The 25,266-nt window shown below is 45.4% G+C and overlaps 1 protein-coding gene across 4 annotated transcripts in view; it reads right to left on the reverse strand.

The window, feature by feature from the left end:
• Positions 1-395: 395 nt before the first annotated feature.
• SRD5A1 (steroid 5 alpha-reductase 1) overlaps positions 396-25,266 on the reverse strand; it is a 55,038-nt gene continuing 30,167 nt past the window's right edge. For 3 of the 4 annotated variants that reach the window (XM_081520979.1, XM_081520978.1, XM_081520975.1), the window contains 2 exons: positions 24,461-24,611; positions 17,311-19,331 (listed from right to left, as the gene is read on the reverse strand). In XM_081520979.1, the coding sequence (XP_081377105.1) occupies positions 19,265-19,331; positions 24,461-24,611 (218 nt within the window). In that variant the 3' untranslated portion in view covers positions 17,311-19,264. Of the gene's footprint in view, positions 453-17,310; positions 19,332-24,460; positions 24,612-25,266 lie in introns of those variants that run through there. The other variant, XM_081520977.1, reaches the window with a different exon arrangement.

Raw genomic sequence — 25,266 nt, forward strand, 5'->3', positions numbered from 1 at the left:
GACAGCAAACAGCTGAAACAGGAGTGAAACCGCCAGGAGTTTCAACCTCCAGCTTGCCCGTGACTCTTGAGCTCCTTCTGTCTCTAGTTTGACACTGATGATTCGAGCTGTCTGCTCTGCGGCATATCTCCCTGAAGAAGGAACTCTCTTAGTGGGACCGCGCGACAGTGCCCAGTGGCTGGCTGTCCAAGATCCTCAACTGGTGCTAGTAATGGTCAGTGTGTGGGTACCATGGCTCCTAGATGACCCTCCCTCTTCACAGCTTGTTTTTTCCCTCCTGAAGCTTTGGCGAATAACGAACCATCAGTTCTCTGCAGTGTCTAAGTCAATATTTCCAGGAATCCAGGTGAGACTCTTCCCAAATGCACCCAAGCTCCCCAAGTTTGGAGAGCTTGTCTGTGAGCTTCCTTCCTCCTCAGCCTCATCCCAGCCGAGCTCTGATGAGCATTACTCTGTGAAACAAGATGGCAACTGAGACGTCCTTAACATCCTTGGACTTTGTATTTAGCCCAAGGACTCTTCAGGTTCGATCCCTGGGTCAGGAAGATCCCCTGGAGAAGGGAATGGCTACCCACTCCAGTATTCTTGTCTGGAGAATCCCATGGACAGAGGAGCCTGACGGGCTACAGTACATGGGGTCGAAAAGAGTCAGACACGACTGAGCAATTAACGAACACTTTCACTCAGTTCTGGGTATTACGTAAAACTTTTGCAAATATTCCCTCCAAAAGGCAGAGTTTTGATAATCCCATTCATTCTTCCTCAACCGCTAATTCATAGATATTTTTTAAAAAATCCATTCTTCCAATGTGATCTATAAAGCAGCTGGGTTTCCAGCATCTTCCTAGAGGAAATGCAAAGTGAGGGAGGTACCCTGGCAAAGGGCGGGTCTCTTTGATCAGGAGGACTGCATATAGACAATCTCCAGGAGTTCCCACCTCCCCTTTCCCATCTGGAGCAGAAGCAGTGGTCACCTAGGGACTTACCACATGGGTGATGTGAACCCCTAATCCTCAGCCTAATGTTAAGACCCTCACCCCCACCCCCCATCAGCTCTCCATGCTCCAGCCCTGTTGAATTCATCCTGTTTCATTTCTGGTGGGATAGAGAGCTCCATCATCCTTCCTAAATGCACGTGAATAGTGTTCAACCTTTCATGTTCTTCCCTATAGACAGACGCCTGTCCATTTGCCAACAGGTGTCTAGACAGACACTAAATGCTAAGGGATTTTACACTGTTTCCTTAGACATATATTCATTTTAGGTAAAAACTGACTGCTTTAGGAGATCCAGGAGTTGACGAAGTAGCTGTCTAATATCTCATTTGTGTTGTATTTCACAGAGATGAGGATAGGATGTCAGTCACACAGTCATGTCTGACTCTTTGAGATCCCATAGACTGTAGCCTACCAGGCTCCCCTGTCCAAGGAATTCTCCAGGCAAGAATACTGGAGTGGGTTGCCATTCCATTCTCCAGGGGATCTTCCCGACCCAGGGATCAAACCTGGGTCTCCCGCATTGCAGGCAGATTCTTTACCATCTGAGCCACCAAGATGAAGCTTTTATAAATGGAGGTGAACATTCTGAAATATTTCCTTTGAATTCCATTAGTCAGTGGCAATATAAGTATGACTTTCCAGTCCTGTTTTCTTCAGGGAAGAGTAGAAAATCTCATCTTTAAAAATCTGGGAAAATGGCCTGCTTTCAACAGTTTTTAAACTGGCTCATAGTTGATTGATAGTATTATTAATAATTACATTCCATCATTCTGTGGGCAAGGTCTTAGAAGTTCAGAAAAAAACTATTTTACTGACTTGCCAGTTCCAAGTACTTTCTTCTGACAAGTTATGTTTTGAAATGACTCAAAGCAGCAAGGACATTGTGGCCAACTTGGTGTTAGCCCTGGAGTTAGAATAGACAAAAGGTAGTCTTATAAAATGTTCTGGTTGTTTCTGAGGTTAAGAAGATGTCCTGACACATGTATATTTGTCTTAGCTGTTTTGACAAGTTCTCTGTCCCCAGTCAACTGCAGTTTTCAAAAAAAAAAAAAGCAAATCATCATACTCTGTATAATTGTTATCAGTTATCTATTGCTGCATAACAGTGATACCACAAACTTTAAAGTACAAAACAACACACATTTATGACCTCGGAGTTTCTGAGGGTTGGGACTCTGGGCACAGCTTAGCAGGGTCCTCAAGGGATCATCAGCTGCAATCAAGGTGTCCACTGGGCTGGAGTCCCATCAGAGACTCTGCTTTCAAGGCTCTTCTTCCAAACTGGTGTGCCAGCTGGCAGCATTCAGTTCCTGTGGTTGTAGGACTGTGGACTTCTGCTTCTTGCTATGAGTCAGCTAGAGGCCATTTTCACCTCCTGTCATGTGGTCCTCTCCATGGGGAAGATTCCACCACAGCAACTGGCTTCTTCAAAGCCATCAGGGGAGCATCTCACAAGGTGGGTGTTACAGTCTTATGTGCCATCATTACTAGTAAAGAAATTGAATCAGTAGCCAAAAGCTTCCCACGAAACAAAATTTAGGACCAGACAGCTTCACTGATGAATTCTACCCAAGATTCAAGGAAGAATTAATACCAATCCTTCTTAAACTTTCAAAAAATAGAAGAGGGAGGTACTCTTTCAAACTCATTTATGGGGCCAACATTACTTGGATACCAAAAACAGGCAAGGATGCCACAGAAAAAGAAAATTACAGGCCAATATCACTGATGAACATAGAAAAAATTCTCAAAAAATATTAGCAAACCAAATTCACCAATACATTAAAAGGATCATACACCACAAACAAGTGTGGTTTATTCCAGGAGTGCAAAGGTGATTCAAAATCCTCAAGTCTGTCAATGTGATATACCACATTAAACAAAATGAAGGATAAAAAAATGAGCTCAATAGATGCAGAAAAAGCATTTGATGAAATTAAGCATCCATTTATGATAAAGACTCTCAACAAAGCAAGTGTAGAGGGAATATACCTCAACATAAAAAGATCCATAGATAACAAGCCTACAGCTAACATCATACTCAGTGGTGAAAACCTTTTCCTCTAAGATCAGGTACAAGACAAGAATGCTCAGTCTCACCACTTTTATTCAACATATTATTGGAAGTCCTAGACAGAACAATTTGGCAAGGAAAAGAAATACAAGGAATCAAATTTGGAAAGGATGAAGTAAAAGTGTCATTATTTGCAGATGCTGCTGCTGCTGCTGCTAAGTCGCGTCAGTCGTGTCGGACTCTGTGCCGACCCCATAGACGGCAGCCCACCAGGCTCCTCCATCCCTGGGATTCTCCAGGCAAGAACACTGGAGTGGGTTGTCATTTCCCTCTCCAGTGCATGAAAGTGAAAAGTGAAAGTGAAGTCACTCGGTCAGGTCCGACTCTTTGCGACTCCATGGACTGTAGCCCCCCAGGCTCCTCCGTCCATGGGATTCTCCAGGCAAGAGTACTGGAGTGGGGTGCCATTGCCTTCTCCATTTGCAGATGACATAACATTAAATATAGGACAACCCTAAGACTCCATCAAAAAACTGTTAGAATTAATAAACAAATTCAGTAACACTGCAGGATATAACATCAACACACAAAAGTCCACTGTGTTTATGTACACTAATAATAGGCTATCAGAAAGAGAAATTAATCCCATTTAACAACTGTATCAAAAAGAATAAAAAACCTAGGAATAAGCTTACCCAAGGAAATGAAAGACTTGTATATTGAAAACTACAAGACATTAGGGAAAGAAATTGAGGAAGACACAATGGAAAGATATTTTGTGCACATAGATAGGAAAAATCAGTATTAAAATGTCCATACTACCAAAAGCAATCTACAAATAAATGCAATCCCTGTAAAAGCTCCAGTGGTGTTTTCACAGAAATTGGACAAATGATCTTAAAATTTGCATGGCACCCCAAACAGCCAAAGAAATCTTGAGAAAGAACAAGGTTAGAGGCACCACGCTTCTTGAGTTTCAATTATATTACAAAGTTATGTAATTATGGTATTGACACAAAAACTATGGATTCGACTTTAGATTTTGTGGAAGCTTGACTGAAAGGAGTTTCTTTTTGAGCTGAGAGTCTTTTCTCTGACTCACCACGATAACTGCAAGTCACAGCGTATGAGTTGTAAGTATGTATGGGAAGCGGGCTTGAGGCGTAGGCACTGTCCCTGACCATGGACTTACCAGGGAGGGTGTGGAGCGTGACTAGAGAGGGCTTCCCCACAGGGTTGACCCATTGGGTGTCCATCGCCTTTGGCATTTCTCTTCTCTCAGAGATGGAATGCCAAGGGGCTCCTACCCATGAGACATGTTTCTAGGGATGGAATTAGCAGGCAGAGTGATTCAAACTGCTGTGCCTTGGAACCTGGGGAAGACATTCTCCCCTGAATCTAGTAGAGACGAAAGTCACAGGAGGAGTCTGAGAAGAGAGGAAACCCGGCCCTGGAGAAGCATCCTTTGAGGTGGGCACAGTATAGCAAGCTCTCTGTCTTTGCTAGATTTCTGATTTAGCTAAGATAGCCACCAGATGGTTTTTCCTCAAAAAGAACTGAGCAGATAGCTGATGACGGAGGCAGTGCACAGTCATGGGACAGAGGAAACTGCAACGCAGTTGGTTTGGATGCAAAGCAGGTTAAAGGTAGAGAGAGAAGTCCCTGCCAAGGAGCGTGCCAACTCAAGCCAGGAGAAGCCTGGCATTGCACCGGGGGCAGGAGGGGGGAGGTGCTGGAAGGACTCCGAATCAGCAAAGGAATGGGACCCTCTGTTGGGGCTAAGGGTCAGTCACTTGGGGTTAAAACAAAGAAGGCAGCTGGCAATCGTGAAAGATACCACCTGACTTCAGCCCCTTCAAGAGAAACCAGTCCCGAGTTGTGGGCCACACCTTGCGCAACAGCAGGACTTAGGCACAAGGCTGGAGGGCAGAACAAAAGCAAGCAAGGGCAGCGTGGGAAGCCCGGTCCCTTCCAGCCCTGGGCACGGGAAGGGGAGGAAGGAAGAGACCTGCGGACCTGCCCCCGTGGGCAGGGGTGGATGAGCAGGAGAGCGCTGTGGGAACAGCCCTAGGGTGGCTGCGGCAGAGTGATTTTGGCAGAGGGCACCCAGGTGTGGGCGAGCGGGCAGCTCACGGGAGCCTGAGGGCTGGGCACCTGGGTCCGCCAGGGTCCCGAACCAGGAGGGAGGGCTGCCCTCTTCACAGAGAGAGGCTGCCAGAGGGGAGACTGCGGTCCCAGGGCCAGCCTCCTGCTGGGGCTGGGTGGACAGCACCAGGGTCCCACACTGAACCTCAGCTTAGAGCTGGTCCCAGTGTGGGTGGGGAACTCACGTTCAGCTGGGAAAAACCAAGACAGTGGATTCTCCCCAGGAGTGTCACAGAAGGCTCAAGGAACCTGGGACTGCTGAATCACACTGGAGCTCTAGACTTCTTTGGCAATCTTGGCATTGTAGCCCATGGACACCCCTAATCTCACTGTTAGTGACACTAGTTGGGGCTGAGCCAGCGCTTTGAGAATAAGGTCAAGTAACAGATCAAAGAGGCAGATGTGTGAGCCCGAGCTGGCCCAGGGAGGCGTTTCAGCTCCTGAAAGCTGCTTCTGTCGAAGAGGGACCCCCTAGGGGACACTCCCACGGGTCGCTGTGTGCACGCACTCACTTGCTTCCAAGGGTGCAAGGTTCCAAGACTGCCATGGGTCTGAAAATACTCAGGCCAGCTGTGTTTGGCAATAGACTTGAATGACCTCCAGCCAGAGGCAGCGACAGGTACAGTGTCCAGATTGTCCATGTGAAAGCCACAGACCCCTTACAGGACACAAGTTTCAGGTTCTTTGGTCCATGTCATCCCATCCAGGCTTTCTTTTAAGCATGGAGCTTTTCTACCTTGGCTTTTTCGTTGAGTGAGAAGCAATGTGGGAGTTGTTTTGTTCATCTAACAAGTGTGTTTTGAGCCCTGACTACGTCCCAGGTTCCCTACCAGGTCCTCAGGTGGATCTCGATGTACGAGCCCCTGGGGCAGCGCTGCTGGGAGGTGGGGTGGATATAATGTAAGCCACGAAGACCATGCTGGGCTCATATCTAATCTTTGGCACCCAGCTCCCAGGGCATTGATCAGCCTGGGGTGGATGGAACACTTGAGGTTGACGTCTCTGTTTATGATGGCTGCTAGCATGCTTCCAGAAAACACTTGGGAAAATGACAGGGCTTTCTACCCTAGGAAGGCATACGATTCTATCAGAGGGAGACTGGCCTGCAGAACGTAGGGAAGGAGAGTTAACCCTCTGGACCCTGAATGAGGTGGCTGGTGAATCGGCCTTCTGTGTAAATAACGAGCAGACAGTCACCCATCTGACATCTGAATAATCTCAGCCTGTTAACAGTCAGCCTCCTGGTGCTGTTGAACATGTGTCTGACAGCCTCACACACCATCATCCCTATAACACAATCTGCACACGCTCTTTTGGTGCATCTGAGAGTGATTTCGTGAGGAATTCTAAGGCACATGTAAAAAATAAAATAGAAAATTACTCCTCTCTCCTTCCCTGTGGTTCAGAAGAGATGTGTCTTTACAGGATAAGATCATTTTTGGACTAGCTTTTTTAATAAAGAAAAAAAAAAGAGGGTTAAATGCTGTTTTCTTTTTAAATACAGGACCTTAAATGCTGTTAATAAAGATTTTATTCTTAGTAAATGTTTGCTTCTCTCTGGTCAAACCAGTTTGCATTGTACTTGGAGAAGCTCCACATTGAGCAGTCCCAGTTTGAAATGATTAGAAGAAAATGTAACAGGATTTAATGGAGGGAGATAAACAAGTTATGGCTTCTGAATCTCACCAAGAAAAATGTTCATTCTTACTTACTACTTGACTAGCTTCAAATCTCTAGAAAGAACAGAAAGACACTGTGAATAATGATGCTTGTGTGTGCATTCTGTCCTCTGTGGTGGTGCCAAGCCTTTGAAAATGGAATTATTGTTATTTATTCAAACTGAAAATTTATTTTCTTTTTAAATACAGGACCTTGAATCTAAATTATGTTTTGCCTGCCAACTTGGACTGGAGTCTCTTATGGTATTATGGTCGTAGTGTGTGATAAATGATTTCCAAGTCCTTTAGTATCACGTTTTTAATTCAGCATGCCATGGGATAAATACGTCTGAGCTTTGACAATGAAGAAAAGCTTTCACTAGTTTAAAGTCTTTTAGGCAAGGTAAATATTAGGAATGTAACTCCTAAAATATGCAAGGGTGTGTTTATTAAATTTGCACCGTGAATGGTCTTCAAAGAACAAGGAAAAAATTTAAGAAATTCAATTACTGTTTATAGTCAACATTTCCTAAAATTCAACAGAAATTCAGCTTAACTTTCAAACTCAGAATTGAGACTAAGGGTATATTACAAGGTTTTATTTGTATTTAGATAGATGGTATGTGGTGGGCCAACAGTGCTTGCTGTTCGTGACCAAATAGTGATTAAAAAGTAAGACTGGGCTTCTCTGGTGGTCCACTGGTTAAAAATGCACCCTGCAGCACAGGGGACATGGGTTTGATCCCTGGTCTGGGAAGATCCTACATGCCAAGGAGCAACTAAGCCCACGCGCCACAACTACCGAGCCTGAACTCTAGAGCTGGTGCTTCGCAACAAGAGAAGTGACCGCAGTAGGAAGCCTGCACACCTTAATTAGAGAAAGCCCGCATGCAGGAACAAAGACTCAGCACTGCCAAAACTAAAAAAAATCTTAAAAAAAATAAGTAAGACATTTGGCCTTTAGTTAACATTAAATATTTGACAATCCAAAAAGAAGAGGAAAAAAAAATGGAAGGGACATAGAAAAAGAACATAAGAATGAAAGGAAGAAGCCACAGCAATCAGAGCTGAAAAAGAAATAAAAGGAATACAGATAGGAAAAGAAGAAGTAAAACTCTCACTGTTTGCAGATGACATGATCCTCTACATAGAAAACCCTAAAGACTCTACTAGAAAATTACTAGAGTTAATCAATGAATATAGTAAAGTTGCAGGATATAAAATTAACACACAGAAATCCCTTGCATTCCTATACTCCAATAATGAGAAAACAGAAAGAGAAATTAAGGAAACAATACCATTCACCATTGCAACAAAAAGAATAAAATACTTAGGAATATATCTACCTAAAGAAACAAAAGACTTATATATAGAAAACTATAAAACACTGATGAAAGAAATCAAAGAGGACACAAACAGATGGAGAAATATACCGTGTTCATGGATTGGAAGAATTAATATAGTGAAAATGAGTATACTACCCAAAGCAATCTATAGATTCAATGCAATCCCTATCAAGCTACCAATGGTATTTTTCACAGAACTAGAACAAATCATCTCACAATTTGTATGGAAATATAAGAAACCTCGAATCGCCAAAGCAATCTTGAGGAAGAAGAATGGAACTGGAGGAATCAACCTGCCTGACTTCAGGCTCTACTACAAAGCCACAGTCATCAAGACAGTATGGTACTGGCACAAAGATAGAAATATAGATCAATGGAACAAAATAGAAAGCCCAGAGATAAACCCACGCACCTATGGACACCTTATCTTTGACAAAGGAGGCAAGAATATACAATGGAGAAAAGACAATCTCTTTAATAAGTGGTGCTGTGAAAACTGGGCAACCACTTGTAAAAGAATGAAACTAGAACACTTCCTAACACCATACACAAAAATAAACTCAAAATGGATTAAAGATCTAAACGTAAGACCAGAAACTATAAAACTCCTAGAGGAAAACATAGGCAAAACACTCCGACATAAATCACAGCAGGATCCTCCATGACCCACCTCCCAGAATATTGGAAATAAAAGCAAAAATAAACAAATGGGACCTAATTAAAATTAAAAGCTTTTGCACAACAAAGGAAACTATAAGCAAGGTGAAAAGACAGCTTTCAGAATGGGAGAAAATAATAGTAAACGAAGCAACAGACAAACAATTAATCTCAAAAATATACAAGCAACTTCTGCAGCTGAATTCCAGAAAAATAAACGACCCGATCAAAAAATGGGCCAAAGAACTAAACAGACATTTCTCCAAAGAAGACATACAGATGGCTAACAAACACATGAAAAGATGCTCAACATCACTCATTATTAGAGAAATGCAAATCAAAACCACAATGAGGTATCATTTCACACCAGTCAGAATGGCTGCTATCCAAAAGTCTACAAGCAATAAATGCTGGAGAGGGTGTGGAGAAAAGGGAACCCTCTTACACTGTTGGTGGGAATGCAAACTAGTACAGCCACTATGGAGAACAGTGTGGAGATTCCTTAAAAAACTGGGAATAGAACTGCCATATGACCCAGCAATCCCACTGCTGGGCATACACACCAAAGAAACCAGAATTGAAAGAGACGCGTGTACCCCAATGTTCATCGCAGCACTGTTTATAATAGCCAGGACATGGAAGCAACCTAGATGTCCATCAGCAGACGAATGGATAAGGAAGCTGTGGTACATATACACAATGGAATATTACTCAGCCATTAAAAAAAATACATTTGAATCGGTTCTACTGAGATGGATTAAACTGGAGCCCATTATAGAGAGTGAAGTAAGCCAGAAAGAAAAACAACAATACAGTATACTAATGCATATATATGGAATTTGAAAGATGGTAACGATAACCCTATATGTGAGACAGAATAAGAGACACAGATGCATAGAACAATTTTATGGACTCTGAGGGAGAAGGTGAGGGTGGGACATTCTGGGAGAATAGCATTGAAACATGTATATTATCATAGGTGAAACAGAACACCATTCCATGTTCGATGCATGAGACAAATGCTCAGGGCTGGGGCAATGGGATGACCCAGAGGGATGGGATGGGGAGGGAGGTGGGTGGGGGGTCCAGGAAGGGGAACACATGTAAACCCATGGCTGATTCATGTCAATGTATGGCAAAAACCACTACAATATTGTAAAGTAATTAGCCCCCAACTAAAATAAATAAATTTATTAAAAAAAAAAAAAGAATGAAAGGAAGAAATGAAGGAAAAAACGAAAAAAAAGGGTAGGGCGAGGAAAAGAGAGAGAGAGAAAGAGAAAAAAGAAAGGAAGGAGATTGCTTTTCCTCCAAAGCGGTCTTGCCAGTTTCCATTCCCGCTGGCCATGTGCATGTGACTGAGTTGCTTCAAGTCCTCCCTGACACTTAGCACGGCCAGGTTTTAATTAGAGCCTTTCTATCACACGTGTGGGGGTATGTTGGTATTTCCTTTAAAAATGCAGCCTTTCATGGGAATTCCCTACCCATCCAGTGGTCAGGACTCAGTGTGCAGGGACCCGGGTTCCATCCCTGGTCGGGGCACTAAGATTTCTCAAGCCATGAGCTGTGGCCAAAGAAAAAAAAATCAAAACCACTAGCCTTTCATCTTCCACTTCTTGATGTTCACCATACTCATCCCCATCCCTACATTTGTCTGGGGCAGATCCTCCTCTCCTCTCCTCCTGACTCCCCACCCTGCTCCTGCCATCTCCTCTGCATCCGGCTCATCACGATGGAGAAACCACGGCAGCCTCCAGGTCTGACGTGGTTCCTCTCCACTCAGACACCTCCGGTGGGCCCTGAACGATGGGACCTTCCATCCTTTGACGGGTGCCTGGCGTCCTCTTCACATGCTCCTCTCCTGTGTTATCTTAGCCCTCCCACTCCCCCTTTCTCACTTTATTTCCACCAATATGGGACTAAATTTGGTCCCAGAAGCTTCCTTGTCCTTCACTCTTCTGGGCTCTACAGGAATGGGCTCCACTCAGACTGTTTCTCCCTGAATTGTAAAAAAATGCTATATTCTCTGAGCAGATTGAGGGCCCTCTGGTTTTCGTTTCTCATAATGCAAACATCACATTGTATTTTCCTTCTGCACCAGACCTGTGGTATGGGGTTCACACAAGACCCCAGATCTGCTGGGGGCAAAACTGTATTGTGGGACTTCCCTGGTGGCACAGTGGAGAGCAATCCACCTGCCAGTGCAGGAGACATGGGTTCAGTCCATGGTCCGGGAAGATTCCACATGCTGCAGAGCAGCTAAGCCTGTGTGCCCTGTTAGAGGAGCCCCTGCTCTAGAGCCCACAAGCTGCAACCGCTGAGCTCAAGTGCTGCAACTCCTGAAGCCCTAGTGTCTAGCTGCGACTAGAGAAAGCCCGTGCAAAGCATCAAAGACCCAGTGCATGCCAAAATAATAAATAAATAAAAGTATTTTAAAAACCACACTGTGCCTTTTATGTGTATATTCAGTTGCTCAGTCATGCCCGACTCTTTATACCCCATGGACTGTAGCCCACCAGGCTCCTCTGTCCATGGGATTTCCCAGGCAAGAACAGGGGCGTGGGTCGCCATTTCCTCGCTGGAGGATTCTTTACCACTGAGCCACTTGGGAAGCCTATGCCTTTTAACCCCCTAGTCTAATTCAGTGCTTGGCCATGGTGGACCACAGGTTACTCCAGAGATGTACTGAGTCACCTAATCCTGGTTTTTCTCCCTTGGGATACAGCAATACAGTGCCTGCCATCCATTAAACTCCTTCATTCAGTGTGCAGGAACTGTCATCAAAACTCAAAAGCACTCTCAGCAACCTGTGCTGCCTCTAATACACCGACAACGATGACAGCAAAGAAAAGTGGGAGACCCTCTGCCCTTAAGGCAGAATGGCTGCCTGCGGGGAGCTCTCCGTGGTCCTGGGAGTCTCCTGGTGGATAGGGGCTCCGACTCAAGACACGCCGTGCTCACTGCCAGCCTTCTCCTTTCCTCTTCACAGCATCTTGACACCACTTTCCTCACCATCCAGACTCCGCTGTCCATTTCTGTATTCTTTTCTTGTTCAATGAAAATATAAAAGAACACACAAACCACAAAGTAAAATATAGCCACCCAGGATAAGTATTAATACGTGAAAAGTAGATGTGATGTATTTGCTTTAGATCTTTAAAACAAACAAGACAGGAAAAATACCCATTCTGGAAGACTGAAGTCACCTCGATTCCCTGCTGAGTTTCAGTCTCCTCTTGTCTTCAAAGATTGGAGACCTTGCCTTCACAGTCAAGGACTTCTGCGTATACAATGCATTTTTACACTTTCATTGCCGGCTGTTCTCCATAGATACAGGTTCTCTCTCAACTTGAAACACTGTATCACTCTCCGGTGATTGTTTTGCTCGTTTCCTCCCTTTCCCAGAAAGCTAACCCCGGCTTCCCGTCTAGTCTGAGCTCCCCTAGTTTCAAATGTACCATGAAGTGTGGGGCCTCCTACACGGTGCTGTGTTGCCCTGTTCTTGGTCTTCAGTTATATTTTCTAGGACAACCTTGATTTAATCTTCTACCTCTTCTATCAAATTCCTGTTTTCTGAGTTACTAGATTCATTGTTCTCAGATAATTTCATTTTCACATCTTATTGTTTCGTGAGTGTAATAATATATTTTTTAAGCTTGAGATGTAAGGGACATACAATGAACTGCATATGTTTAGAGTCTATAATTTGATGCCTCCAGCTGTGGACTCTTCACACAACCAAAATAATGTCCATCAACCCCAAAGGTTTCCTTATGCCCTTTTGTAAGACCCCATCCCTCCTGCCTGCATTCCCAGGCAAATGTTTATCTGCACACAACGCAGTTGGCATTCATTAACTGGCTTCTTTCAGCCAGCAAAATGGTTCTGAGATGTATTCATGTTGTTGTGGAGATTCATACCTTACTCCTTTTTAGTACAGGGTAGTCATCCATTGTATGGACACACAACAATATGTCTAAACCATTCATCTCTTGCTGGACAATTGGATTGTTTCTAGTTTTTGGCTATTATAAATAAAACTGCTGTGGACATTCATGTAAAAGTTTTTGTATAGATATATACTTTTATTTCTCAAGTAAATGCCTAGGAGTGAACTGTTTGAGTCATATAGGAAGCGTATGTTTAACTTTTTAACAAGCTGTCACAGTGCTTCCCAAGGTGGTTAGACCATCCCCCATTCCCACTAGCAGTTTGTGAGGGTTCCTGGGCCTCCACATCCTTGCCAAGCCTTGGTTGGTCATTGTTTTTAATTTCAGATATTCCAAGAGATGGGTAGTGGTATCTCATTGCGGCTTGACTGGTGTTTCCCTAGTGACGCAAGATGGTAAGCATTTTTGCATGTGCGTTTTGCCATTTATATGTATTCTTTGGTGAAGTGACCATTCAAATCTTCTGCCCATTAAAAAATATTTAAAATATTTATTATTGAGATTTGAGAGGTCTTGACATGCTGCTACTGCTGCTGCTAAGTCACTTCAGTCGTGTCCGACTCTGTGCGACCCCAAAGACGGCAGCCTAACAGGCTCCCCCATCCCTGGTATTCTCCAGGCAAGAACACTGGAGTGGGTTGCCATTTCCTTCTCCAATGCATGAAAGTGAAAAGTGAAAGTGAAGTCGCTCAGTCGTGTCCGACTCTTCGCGACCCCATGGACTGCAGCCCACCAGGCTCCTCTGTCCATGGGAGTTTCCAGGCAAGAGTACCGGAGTGGGTTGCCATTTCCTTCTCCGGGTCTTGATATATCTGATATAAAACGTCCATTGATTGTGGCTTGTAAGCCTCCATCAGCCACCCACTCCTTCACGTCGCTGCGTCGTATTTCAGTGCATGATAACTGTCCCATGTGTGTCCACTCACGTGTGCATGCTGAGTTGCCCAGATGTCACAATTATTTGTTCCCACAATGAGGTTTTCTCCAGAGCCATTTGCTTTTCATGACAGGGACTTTAGAAAAGTATCCGGTGATTCTTGGTCATCAGTTCACACCTTTAAAAAAGCACTCGAAAAGCAGAGCAGGAGCTGTCACTACGGGGCAATTCCACCCCACGCAGGTTCCCATGCAGCCCAAGGCAGGTGACAACCACCACACTACACGGGATGGTTCCTGAAGACCGAAGCGTGGAGGCCTTCTTTCCTAGGATGCCAGCATCTATTCACTCCGGCTCTCCCTGGAGAGGCCTCCCAGCCCTGCCCCCACCACGCTTCTCCCCGGGGATGGACACAGAACTGATTTCTGGGCTTTGTGTCCTCTTTATGGGGAGCAGGGGGAGCAGGCACTGTTACCTGTTCTGTTCAGTTAGCCCTCTACCCTCCCATCAGCTCTGGCATTCAGGGACGACCACCATCACAGCCCCAGGTGGCTTGAGTGGTAAAGAACCCACCTGCCAATGCAGATGTGAGAGACGTGAGTTCGATCCCTAGGTTGGGAAGATCTCCTGGAGGAGGGCATGGCAACCTACTCCAGTATTCTTACCTGGAGAATCTCCATGGACAGAGGAGCCTGGCAGGCTACAGGCCATGGGGTCGCAGAGTCGGACTGAAGTGACTGAGCACGCATGCACATCATAGCACCTCTGCCCAACTCTACCTGTCTCCATTCCCACATGTGCTGTGGAAATGCTGCAATGACTCAGTGTCATTCTCCTGGCGGGGCCAACCCCAACCCTTAAACTCCTTCACAGGGATTGTAACGGGGGTCAAGATGCGGCAGAGGGAAATAAAAGCGTATGTTCAGCTTATCATATTTAACTGGGAACTTCTAACTGTAGTCCTAAAAATATAAAACCATTCCTTGGACGCTTAGTGCTCAGTCGTGTACAGCTCTCTGTGACCCTTTGGATTGTACCCTGCCAGGCTCCTCTGTCCATGGAACTTTCTAGGCAAGAATGCTGGAGTGGGTTGCCATTTCCTCCTCCAGGGGATCTTCTTGACCCAGGGATTGAACCTGAATCTCCTGTGTCTCCTGCATTGCAGGCAGATTCTCTACCTGTTGAGCTACCAGGGAAGCCCGAAACCATTCCTAACGATGCTGAAAAAAAAGGAACTCTTCTTTCCAGATCACTATAGAAAGTAAACAAAAGAAGCTGCAAACAAGTAATAAAAGCATAAAATATGATAAAAGACAGAACATTTCAGTGTAAAAGAACATTTCACTTAGTAGAATTTGAGCTTTCAGTGGCAAAGTCCATTTGTTAGGTTGGTGAAGATAACTAAAACAAAAGATTTTAAAAACTTGGAATGAGGAGACAGGCAAAGAAATGCCAGACGAACTTATCAACAAAAAGAGCTTTGTGGCAATCTTTGTATCAAAGTAGAGTTAAGGCAAAAAAGCATTTGGCAGGGAGATTATCTTATATTGATAACAGGTATAGATTATAGAGTGGAAAACTGTGAAAAACAACAGCATCAAAACACAGAGCAAAAACTGTTTGAAGTAAAATGAAAATGTGATCTGGAAGAAAAGGTTACAGAGAATGTTAACAGTATAAATACTATATCTGAATTAACTACAGAACAAACAGCACCAACTTTTAAAATGGTGTTGTATTTTATAAAAAAGGTTTGAGGCTACAAAGGAAAATTCAAATTCCTCAAAGGAGAAATCACAGATAATAATCTCCAGTACACCCACACACGGGAAAAGAACAAAAAAAAATGATTAAATAAGATCCCCCTAAATGGTTGAAAAGTAAAAGGTACCACTGCAAACAAAAAGACTAGTTTTCTAAAAACATTTAGATCAGGGCTTCCATGACAGTCTAGTGGTTAAGAATTTGCCTTGCAATGCGGGGGACACTGGTTCGATCCTGGTCTGGGAAGATTCCACATCCGTGCCTCACAGCTACTGAAGCCAGAGAGCCTAGAGCCCCTGCTCCCCAACGAGAGAGGCCACTGTAATGAGAACTGTGCATTGCAGCTAGGGAAAGACTGCACGCTGCAGCTAGACACCCAGCACAACCAAGAATAAATAAATACATAAAAATTTAAAAGTTAGAGTAAAATAAACAAACAAAAAAGATAAGCATTGAGAGTAACTAATGAATAACTACAAGATCAGAATGTCCAAGTGAACCTAGTCCTAGTCTGTCATCTCCTCTACACCTGCTGGGAAATCTTTGTCTTCCTTTTTCATCTGTATGAGGTGAATTTGAAAATCTTAATAAACAGAAAATTCACAAAAACAGCGAAGACATGATTCCAATGGCTAAAGCAAAAAACAGAACAATAACCACACAAGAAAATAAAAGTGATCAAAATAATAATTTTGAGTTAGGCATTCCTGTTAAGATTATGCAAGAATCATAGCAATCACCTCTATTATTTAATCCTGCTCTTGAATTGCTTGCTAATATAAGCAGCGGACAACAACAATACCAACAGCTTCAAATATTGCAGAAGAAGAACTAGTGAAGGTATCTGAGAATGGTATGTTGCAAAGCTGCAGAACCTGAGAGTAACAACAAAAAGCTGGAATTCATAAAATAATCTTAGCAGCATGCTTAGGTGAGACTGAGCAAACTCCAGGAGACAGTGAAGGACAGGGAAGTCTGCAGTGCTGCAGTCTTATGGGGTCACCAAGAGTCCAACATGACTTAGCAACTAAACAAGAAGCATGGCTGGATGTGACAAATATAGAAGCATCAATGTGTGGGTGTGTGTGCTCAGTCATGTTCAACTCTTTGTGACCCCATGGACTACAGCTCACCAGGCTCCTCAGTCCACGAGATTCTCCAGACATGAATACTGGAGTGGGTAGCCATTCCTTTCTCCAGGGGATCTTCCCTTCCCATGGATTGAACGTGAGTCTCCTGTGTCTCCTGCATTAGCAGGTAAATTCTTTATCACTGTGAATAGCTTTCATTCATCCTGGTTATAAAATGTATTTGGGGACATAGTCTCATTCACAAGAAAGAATAAAATATCTAAAAATAACCCTAGCAGAAATGCATAAAAGTTATATAAATAATGTTACACAGCTCTACCACGAGACAGAAAATATTGGGCACTATGAAATGTAAAGGCTTAACTGGCGTCTCATACTGTAAAGAATCTGCCTGCAATGCAGGAGGCTAGAGTCGATTCTGGGTCGGGAAGATCCCCGACCGGGATAGGGAAAAGGGAACGGCGACCCACTCCAGTATTCTTGCTTGGAGAATCCCATGGACAGAGGAGCCTGGCAGGCTACAGTCCATAGTGTCGCAAAGAGTCAGACACGACTGAGCGACTAACACAGACAGACAGACAGACAGACAGACAGACAGACACACACACACACACACACACACACACTCAGACACGACTGAGCGACTAACACAGACACACACACACACACACACACACACACACACACACACAACGCTAATATGAGTGGAAAGGAGATTTCAGGGCTGAAAGTCATGTTACCACCTGAACTTCTAGTGTCAAGAATTGTCCACACAGAGGAGGAACAAAATGATGGAGCCTTTAACGGTAATTTTATTAATCTCCTTTATTTTTAGAATGAACACAATAACGAACTGTCATAATTTGCTACGTTACAGTGTCTGGTAAATGGAAGACAGGCAGACGAGACAGACCAAGATCTCTTCCTGTGTCAATCACAGAGCCAGAGCGTGCCAGTGAACCAGGAACTGTGCGTCAAATCCCCACTGAACCCCAAATTCTGGTCACTCAAAAAAGGAGCACCAACAGACGCAGAATTCCCAGTGGGCCTCTCTGACTCTCAGACAAGCCTCTTTCTGGCCAGGTACGCCCTCCAGAACCCAGGGCCCAAATCAGTTGAGGCTTGCTCAGATTTCTGAGTTTTCCAGATGACATTCTAAATATTTACTGTTTTATGGTTTCAAGTAGTCAGTCAGTCAGAAAAGAGCATTCCAGTTTTAGTTAAAATGAGGGACAACCACATCAGGAAAAGCTTTTCTAAAACCCTAAGAGACTGTTTAAACCACTAACGCCGAGAATACAGTTTCTACATGAAAACTTGTGGGGAGGGAGCCCCTGGTTGGGAGGGTGAACCAGGAGAAGGGGAGGGAGGGTGCTGATCCGATGGGGTGCCCAGGGGCCCGGAGGGCAAGGGCCAGAGGGGGAGCTCCCTGCCTGGAGGCGGCAGCTGAAGAATACATAAGACACAATGTCGTGCGTCATGGAGTCCCCCGTCACTCAGCATGGTTAGCGATAGTAAGCGAACAGGAACTCTCTCCACTCACCCATTCCAGTTCCCAGCTCTGCAAGTGCGGCAGCAACAGAGGAGAGGAGGGGGGTCTTCACCCTGTGTTCACTACATTTCACAGCACTCAGCAGCCTTCCAAAGGGGAGGCTCCTTTGACATATCCGGCAATACCTAGTAAATGTTATTACTGCCACTGATCTCCGTAGAGTTCGGAGCATCGAAAATAAGAAATTCTGCCTCAAGTTGCAGGTATGCAATCTTGAGAAGTACTTTTAAAAAAAAAAAAGTGTCTGAAAAAATTCTAATTCTACCTCAAAGGAGGAAGAAAAGCCATCCCAGGCCAGCAGCTTCTGGTGAGGGGCCCGATGAGAGGGCTGCCCTGGGGCACCTTCATGCCCCCCAGCCGAGGGCCAGGCGGAAGTCCTCCTGTGGGGGATCCAGCAGCCTGCTCCTGAAGAAGGCCCCTGGCACCCTGTCTCCAGTGAGGTCACCTGGTGGACCAGGCTGAAGTGGGTGCCAGCGGCCTTTGGTACTGGCCTCCACTGGGCCTTTCTCCAGGCCCAACTTCTCTGCCCGCCCAGTACCAGTTGTGAGAGGCTGTGGGTATGCAGAACTGTCCGACCTGGCGGGAGGAGGGACATAAAGACAGAACATGCCTCCGGGGCGGGGGAGAGGAGGATGTCACCTTTGACCTTAAACTCATGCTGTAGAGGTTAACAGGTACAGGAATGTTTCAGTTCATGGAAAGTGAAAGCGAAAAGTGAAAGTGTTAGTTGCTCAGTCGTGTCCGACTCTCTGCAACCCCATGGACTGTAGCCCACCAGGCTCCTCTGTCCATAGAATTCTCCAGGCAAGAATACTGGAGTGGGTTGCCATGCCCTTGGCCAGGGGATGTTCCCAACCCACGGACTGAACCCAGGTCCCGCATTGCAGGCGGATTCTTTGCCATTTGAGCCACCAAGTTCCAATCCACGGAGGTAGACCCCAAATCAGAGGAGTTCAGATTCCTGACCTGGTTGCTGTGTAGCGTCATACTTCAATCTATGATCTCAGTTTGATTAGACTGCTATTAGGCAGCTTATACATTTGCCAGGGAAAAAAAATCCTAGAGCAAATCTTAAAAAAGATGAAGTACCAGAAAAATTACAGAGACATCAGTTCATTATATGAACTGATTCATTATATGGTTCATTATATGGTCCTGAGAGAAACATCATCGAAAAGCTTCAAGTCAAAGATAATTCCACTGATGACAAACTTAAACCAAAAACGGAATCATGATTTTTCTGAATTTTGGATAATCTTCAAATTTCTCATGGTACCACCTGAAACAAGACAAAAAAAAATACATGAAAAAAGTTACTTTTCTCACTGAAACTTTTAACCAGATGCTAACAAAATGGACAATTTCTCCTCATAAAGGGATCCTGACCTTTTCAAAAGTAGTAATAAAACAGTAGAAATGAACACAGCATTGATAAGGAAACATACTCCAATCAAAAAAGAGTAATAAAAATTCTGGCATCTCAGGTACACAGCTTGACTTTGTCAGTATCATGAATATCTAAACACATCTGATGGTACAGCATGATATGAGAAGACGTGACACCTATAATTCACCTTTATATCGGCAGTGAAAGTTACAGGCATGTGATAAACACTGATCAGGAGACTGGGGGGCTACCTTAGCAGACCCCAGAAGCAGACAGACTGGGGGAAGGGAGCGGAACCGAGCAGGTGTGTCCTGACTATGGTTTAGTGACCCTGAGAGTTTTCTCCAGTCCTCGGAGGAGAGCTAGGGCTCAAACCCAGGGTCTGTGGCAAGAGCACGCAGCGACGGGCCGGGCAACTCTCAAACAAATCTAAGAACACGCAACAGGGTTGTTCATAATGTGGCCCTCCACTCAAACAAACAGGCATTTCCAGTTTTGATTATAAATGAAGTCAACCAAGGCACACTCATTCATTGTGGAAAGGGTTGCAGCCAAGTAGATGGAGTGAGAATGAAAAAACAATTGGACAAAATGGAGAAATAGATGGAAAAAGGGAGTTTCCCTAAGCACAATAAATGTCAAACAGACTGAAAACAATGATGGAAAATGATTAGCTAATATTTTCAAAGATGGCAGAAATATATGTGTTTGTTACAAAGACGGCAGAAATATATGAAGACAACAACCTGGAAATGAGTCAGTAAAATCCTGTTGATTTTAGATAAATTCAACACTGTCATCCACACAGAGTCGTGACGTGGAAGACTGCGTGGTACTTTCATGTGCTCCTCTGTATCCCCGAAAGACACATCAAGAGAAGCAACCCGAGGAGGTGGTCACCTCCCCTGACATGTGTGTCTGTGTGTGCACGCTCAGTCATGCTGGACTCTTTGTGACTCTGTGGCCTGTGGCCCACCAGGCTCCCCTGTCCATGGGATTTCCCAGGCAGGAATACTGGAGTGGGTTGCCATTTCCTTCTCCAGGGCATCTTCCCGACCCACGGATCAAATCCACATCTCTTGCATCTCTGCATTGGCAGGTGGACTCTTTACCACTTGAGCCACCTGGGAGACCACAGCAACCATGGACTTCCAGATCAGCGATGTGCCTGGAGACAAGAGGGGTTCGACACAGCAGCGGTGCTGAGTGCGTGCACAGTCCATGTGCTGACTCACAAAGGCCTGCGCTACGGTTTGAATGTGAACTCTGCGAAGCCGTGTTAAAAACCTAAGGCCCAAGGGGCTGATAGTATCAGGAGGTGAGGCCTTCGGGAGGGAATGAGGGTGGAGCCTCAAGAATGGAGTCTGTGCCCTCATTAAAGGGGCCCCAGGGCCCCTCACTCTTCCCACCTTGTGAGTTTTCAGTAAGTAGGCACCATCCACGACCCAGCTGAAGGCCTCCCCCAGAACTGGGCCTGCTGGTGGCATCCGGATCTCAGATTTGCTGCCTCCAGAACTGGGAGAAATAGATGTCTCTTGTTTATAAGGCCCTGGTTTATGGCATATTTGTTACAGCAGCCTGAACGGACTAAGACATCCTGCTCGGGATACAGGACATGAACCAGCTGGTTCCTAAGAGCCTCCCACGGGTCAGCAGGGCAGACACCAGGCCAGGAGGTGAGTCCTTCTCCTGACCCTGCCCGGGGACTGGGGACAGTGGCCTCGGAAGGGCAAGAGTGAAGGCCAGCGGCAGTCCAAAGTCAACAAGGACAGCCTCACCCGCGCAGCCCTCGGGACAGCTCCGAGCACTGTGCAGTCCAGGAAACTGTTCTACTTTGTTTAACCCCTGAGACCTCAAATCCACCTCAAGAAAAGACTTCAAAGCAGAGGTCGCCAACCTTTTTGGCACTAGGGACTGATGTCATGGAAGACGGTTTGTCCACAGACCAGGTCGGGGGAATGGTTTCAGGATGCTTCAAGCACATTATATGCATTGTGTACTTTACTTCTTTTATTACTACATCAGCTCCATCTCAGATCATCAGGCATCAGATCCCAGAGGTTGGGGCCCTGCTTAAAAGGAGCCTTCCAGCGGTCCAATGGTTAACATTCTGTGCTTGCGCTGCAGGGGGCACGGGTTTGAGTCCTGGTCAGAGAACTACGATCCCCTAAAGTTGCTCATGCTGCACAGCATATACATATATACACTTTATATATGTGTTTTCTTGTTGTTTTTCAGTCGCTCAGTTGTGTCTGATTCTTTGTGACCCCATGCACGGCCGCATGCCAGGCCTTCACTATCACCTGGAGTTTGCTCAACTCATATCCATTGAGTCGGTGATGCCATCCAACCATCTCATTCTCAATCACCCCCTTCACCTCTTGCCCTTAATCTTTCCTAGTATCAGAGTCTTTTCCAAAGAGTTGGCTCTTTGCATCAGGAGGCCAAAGTATTGGAGCTGTAGCTTCAGCATCAGTCCTTCCAGTGAACACCCAGGGCTGATCTCCTTTAGGATGGACTGGTTGGATCTCCTTGCAGTCCAAGGGACTCTCCAGAGTCTTCTCCAGCACCACAGTTCAAAAGCATCAATTCTTTGGTGCTTAGCTTTCTTTATGGTCCAACTCTCACATCTGTTCATGACTACTGGAAAAATCACAGCTTTGACTATACAGAACTCTGTCAGCAAAGTAATATTTCTGCTTTTAATACACTGTCCAGGTTTGTCATAGCTTTCCTTCCAAGGAGCAAGGGTCTTTGAATTTCATGGCTGCAGTAACTGTTCACAGTGATTTTGGAGCTCAAGAAAATAAAGTCTGTCACTGCTTCCAGTTTTCCCCCTAATATTTGCCATGAACTGATGGGACAGGCTGCCACAATCTTAGTTTTCTGAATGTTGAGTTTTAAGCCAGCTTTTTCACTCTCCTCTTTCACCCTCATCAAGAGGCTCTTTAGTTCCTCTTCACTTCCTTCCATTAGAATGGTAACATCCGCATATCTGAGGCTGTTGATACTTCTCCCGGCAATTTTGATTCCAGCTTGTGATTCATCCAGCCATAGACACTTTTAAAAGGACAAGCAGCATATTTCTATTACTTTTCTCGTTCATTTTTCTACCCCTAGAATTAAAGCTTATGTGACACTGACCAGGGCTGGATATCACTTCTTTGTCTTGAATTTATTACTGTCAAGGCTGAACTGACGTCTCATTGCCTTTCTGCTGAATGTGGAATAACCCTGTAACCGTTTGCGTGTCTGTGTGTTTCTAGCTCATGAAAAGCTTTGTGTTCCCAATCTCTCTTCCAGAAGCCTTCCTCTGCCAGGGACGGGTCACTGAAGGGTGAGGAAACACTTTCCAAGCATAAACAAATCACAGATCTTTATCAAAGTCTTATGAAATACACTGTTGTTCCATGAATCAATTTTTTTTTAAATTTATTTTCTAAGACATTAGATATTTTTAGTCTAAAGAGCTGATAACATATGGTTTCAGCCAGGTCTGTGGAGAGCATGGATCTTTCTGGTTTTGGGCAAAGTGTTTCGCAGGCCTGAGATGGCAGGGATCAATCAGCAGAGAAGACCAAACATCTCAGACTCCCCACCTGTGCTCACGGCCCCTTGGACGCTGCATCCCAGAAGGGCTGGCTGCTTCCCAGAAGGGCTGGCGTGTCAGCTTCCCGGGGCTGCTGCAACACAGAACCACAAACCTGGGGCCTGAAATGACAGCACTTCTTCTCTCACTGCCAGGCAGCCAGAAGCCTGCCATACGGGTGTGGGCAGGAACACGCTCCCTCCTGGGCTCCAGGGGATGGTCCATCCTGCCTCTCCCAGCTTCTGGCAGCCTCTGGGTGCCTTGCTGGCTGTCTCTCCTCTGTGTCCAGATTCCCCTTCTTCATAAGGACACCAGTCCTCGGGCCCGACTCCAGCGCCACCTCATCTGAACCAGCCCCATCTGCACAGACTCCATGTCCAGGGTCAGGACACAATCCAACACACACCACACTTTCAGCATTGCTGTGGCATCAGGGGGACCATCCCGATTCTGAGCCAGTCTGGGAGCCCTCCCGTCACAGGACACGTGACTTCCAACCTGCCTGAGGCTTTGTTCCCCGAGCCTGTTTCCCACCTGTTAGACCAGGCAAATGCCCTTCAAGATCACTTCACCTTTAACACCTTTTGTTCTTTATGTTGATGGTCCAATGCATCACAGGCCTTTTTGGGGATGTGAGAAAGGCCGAGGCCCCTCACTCTGGAAAATGATGTGAAATGATGTGATTTTGGGGTATGGTAACCTGGAGCCCATGGGGACCCCAGGCCTGGGTGGTGGGGCACACCTACGGGACGGGACTCTGCCAGGACACGATGCTGACTCTTCCAACTGCTGCTGTCCGGTCAGCGTCCCCCATTGTCATGGGAGAGTCCACAGCAGACCCTGAATCACCTGCCAGACATTTAACTTGACCATGGAGCCCAGCCATGGAATATCAAAGATGCTCAGAACAGGGTGAAGCAAACAAGGATGCTGACACATGCCTGACGATTACAGCTAGGCTGCTGCTGCTGCTGCTAAGTCACTTCAGTTGTGTCCGACTCTGTGCAACCCCACAGACGGCAGCCCACCAGGCTCCGATACAGCTTGCCATTTCTTTGGATATTTGTGTTTTTCTGTTTTAATGTAGCTAAAAGTGTTAGTTACTCAGTCGTGTCCGACTCTTTGTGACCTGATGGACTGTAGCCTGCCACGCCTCTCTCTCCATGGAATTCTCCAGGCAAGAATACTGAAGTGGGTTGCCATTTCCTCCTCCAGGGGATCTTCCTGACCCAGGGATCAAAGCCAGCTCTCTTGAATTGCAGGCAAATTCTCTAATGTATGAGCCAACCAGGAAAGCCCCTTTGTTTAGCTAAAGCCTAGTATAAACTGGGATTTGACAAATTAATATGAATGTTTCTAAAATCTAACCTGAGAATTGCTCTACGGAGATCCAAGAACAAATTAAAAATGCCGAACGTGTTTTCAAACGTACTTGTGATGTTGCTGAGCCCTGGTGAACAGGACACAGAAGGTGAACACAGCGAAAGCCCAGCCCTGAATGGACCAGCTGGCGAGGGCGTATCCGCACCACTCCACGACTTCTCCAAAGTAGTTGGCCGCAGATATGTATTCAAACAAGCCCCCTACGAGAAAACAGCCAGTAACACGTTTACTACAAAACGATGCTTAAAGAAACCTTGACTGAAGAGAGACCTGTGGATACCTGCGGGGGGAACATAAAAACCAACTCTGGAAAAATACCACCTTTACAGAACTTGCACCAATGAGACACATCCAATAAGACCAGCTTTACTATTTCATATTGCAACTTCTGGTAGTACCTGCATGCCTATATCAATATTCACCTGTTTATCTGACAATAAAAATGCTACGGCTTTAACATACTTCAATATGTTGCTTTACTAGCTAACAAGTCAAGCTGACAAAACTTAAACAAGGCTGGGGAACACAGACTACCAGTGTTAGTCTTGATAAGATGGACTTCTAGGAACCCCCAGACGAAAAAGGGAAGAAAATACTAATTTTCAAGGACAGATTCACTCGTGCGTTCACTCATCAAGTCTTCCCAGATTCATCAAGTCTACACGACAGGCCAGACCTTCTTCTAAGGATGGGGGTGCTCCATGGACGAGACGGCTCCCTCCACACCTGGTTTATTACACCCCAGGGAGGGTGCGGGGGATTCAAGGGGCAGAGTAGGGTGAGCAGGCTGGGAGTCAGCCTGGGGTGGAGGGAGCTCGGGCCAGAGACCACAGCGGCACACTCCAAGGATAACCC

The sequence above is a fragment of the Giraffa tippelskirchi genome, chromosome 8 (assembly GCF_054371585.1).
Source record: "Giraffa tippelskirchi isolate mGirTip1 chromosome 8, T2T-mGirTip1v1.2.pri, whole genome shotgun sequence".
NCBI classification, from domain to species: domain Eukaryota; kingdom Metazoa; phylum Chordata; class Mammalia; order Artiodactyla; family Giraffidae; genus Giraffa; species Giraffa tippelskirchi.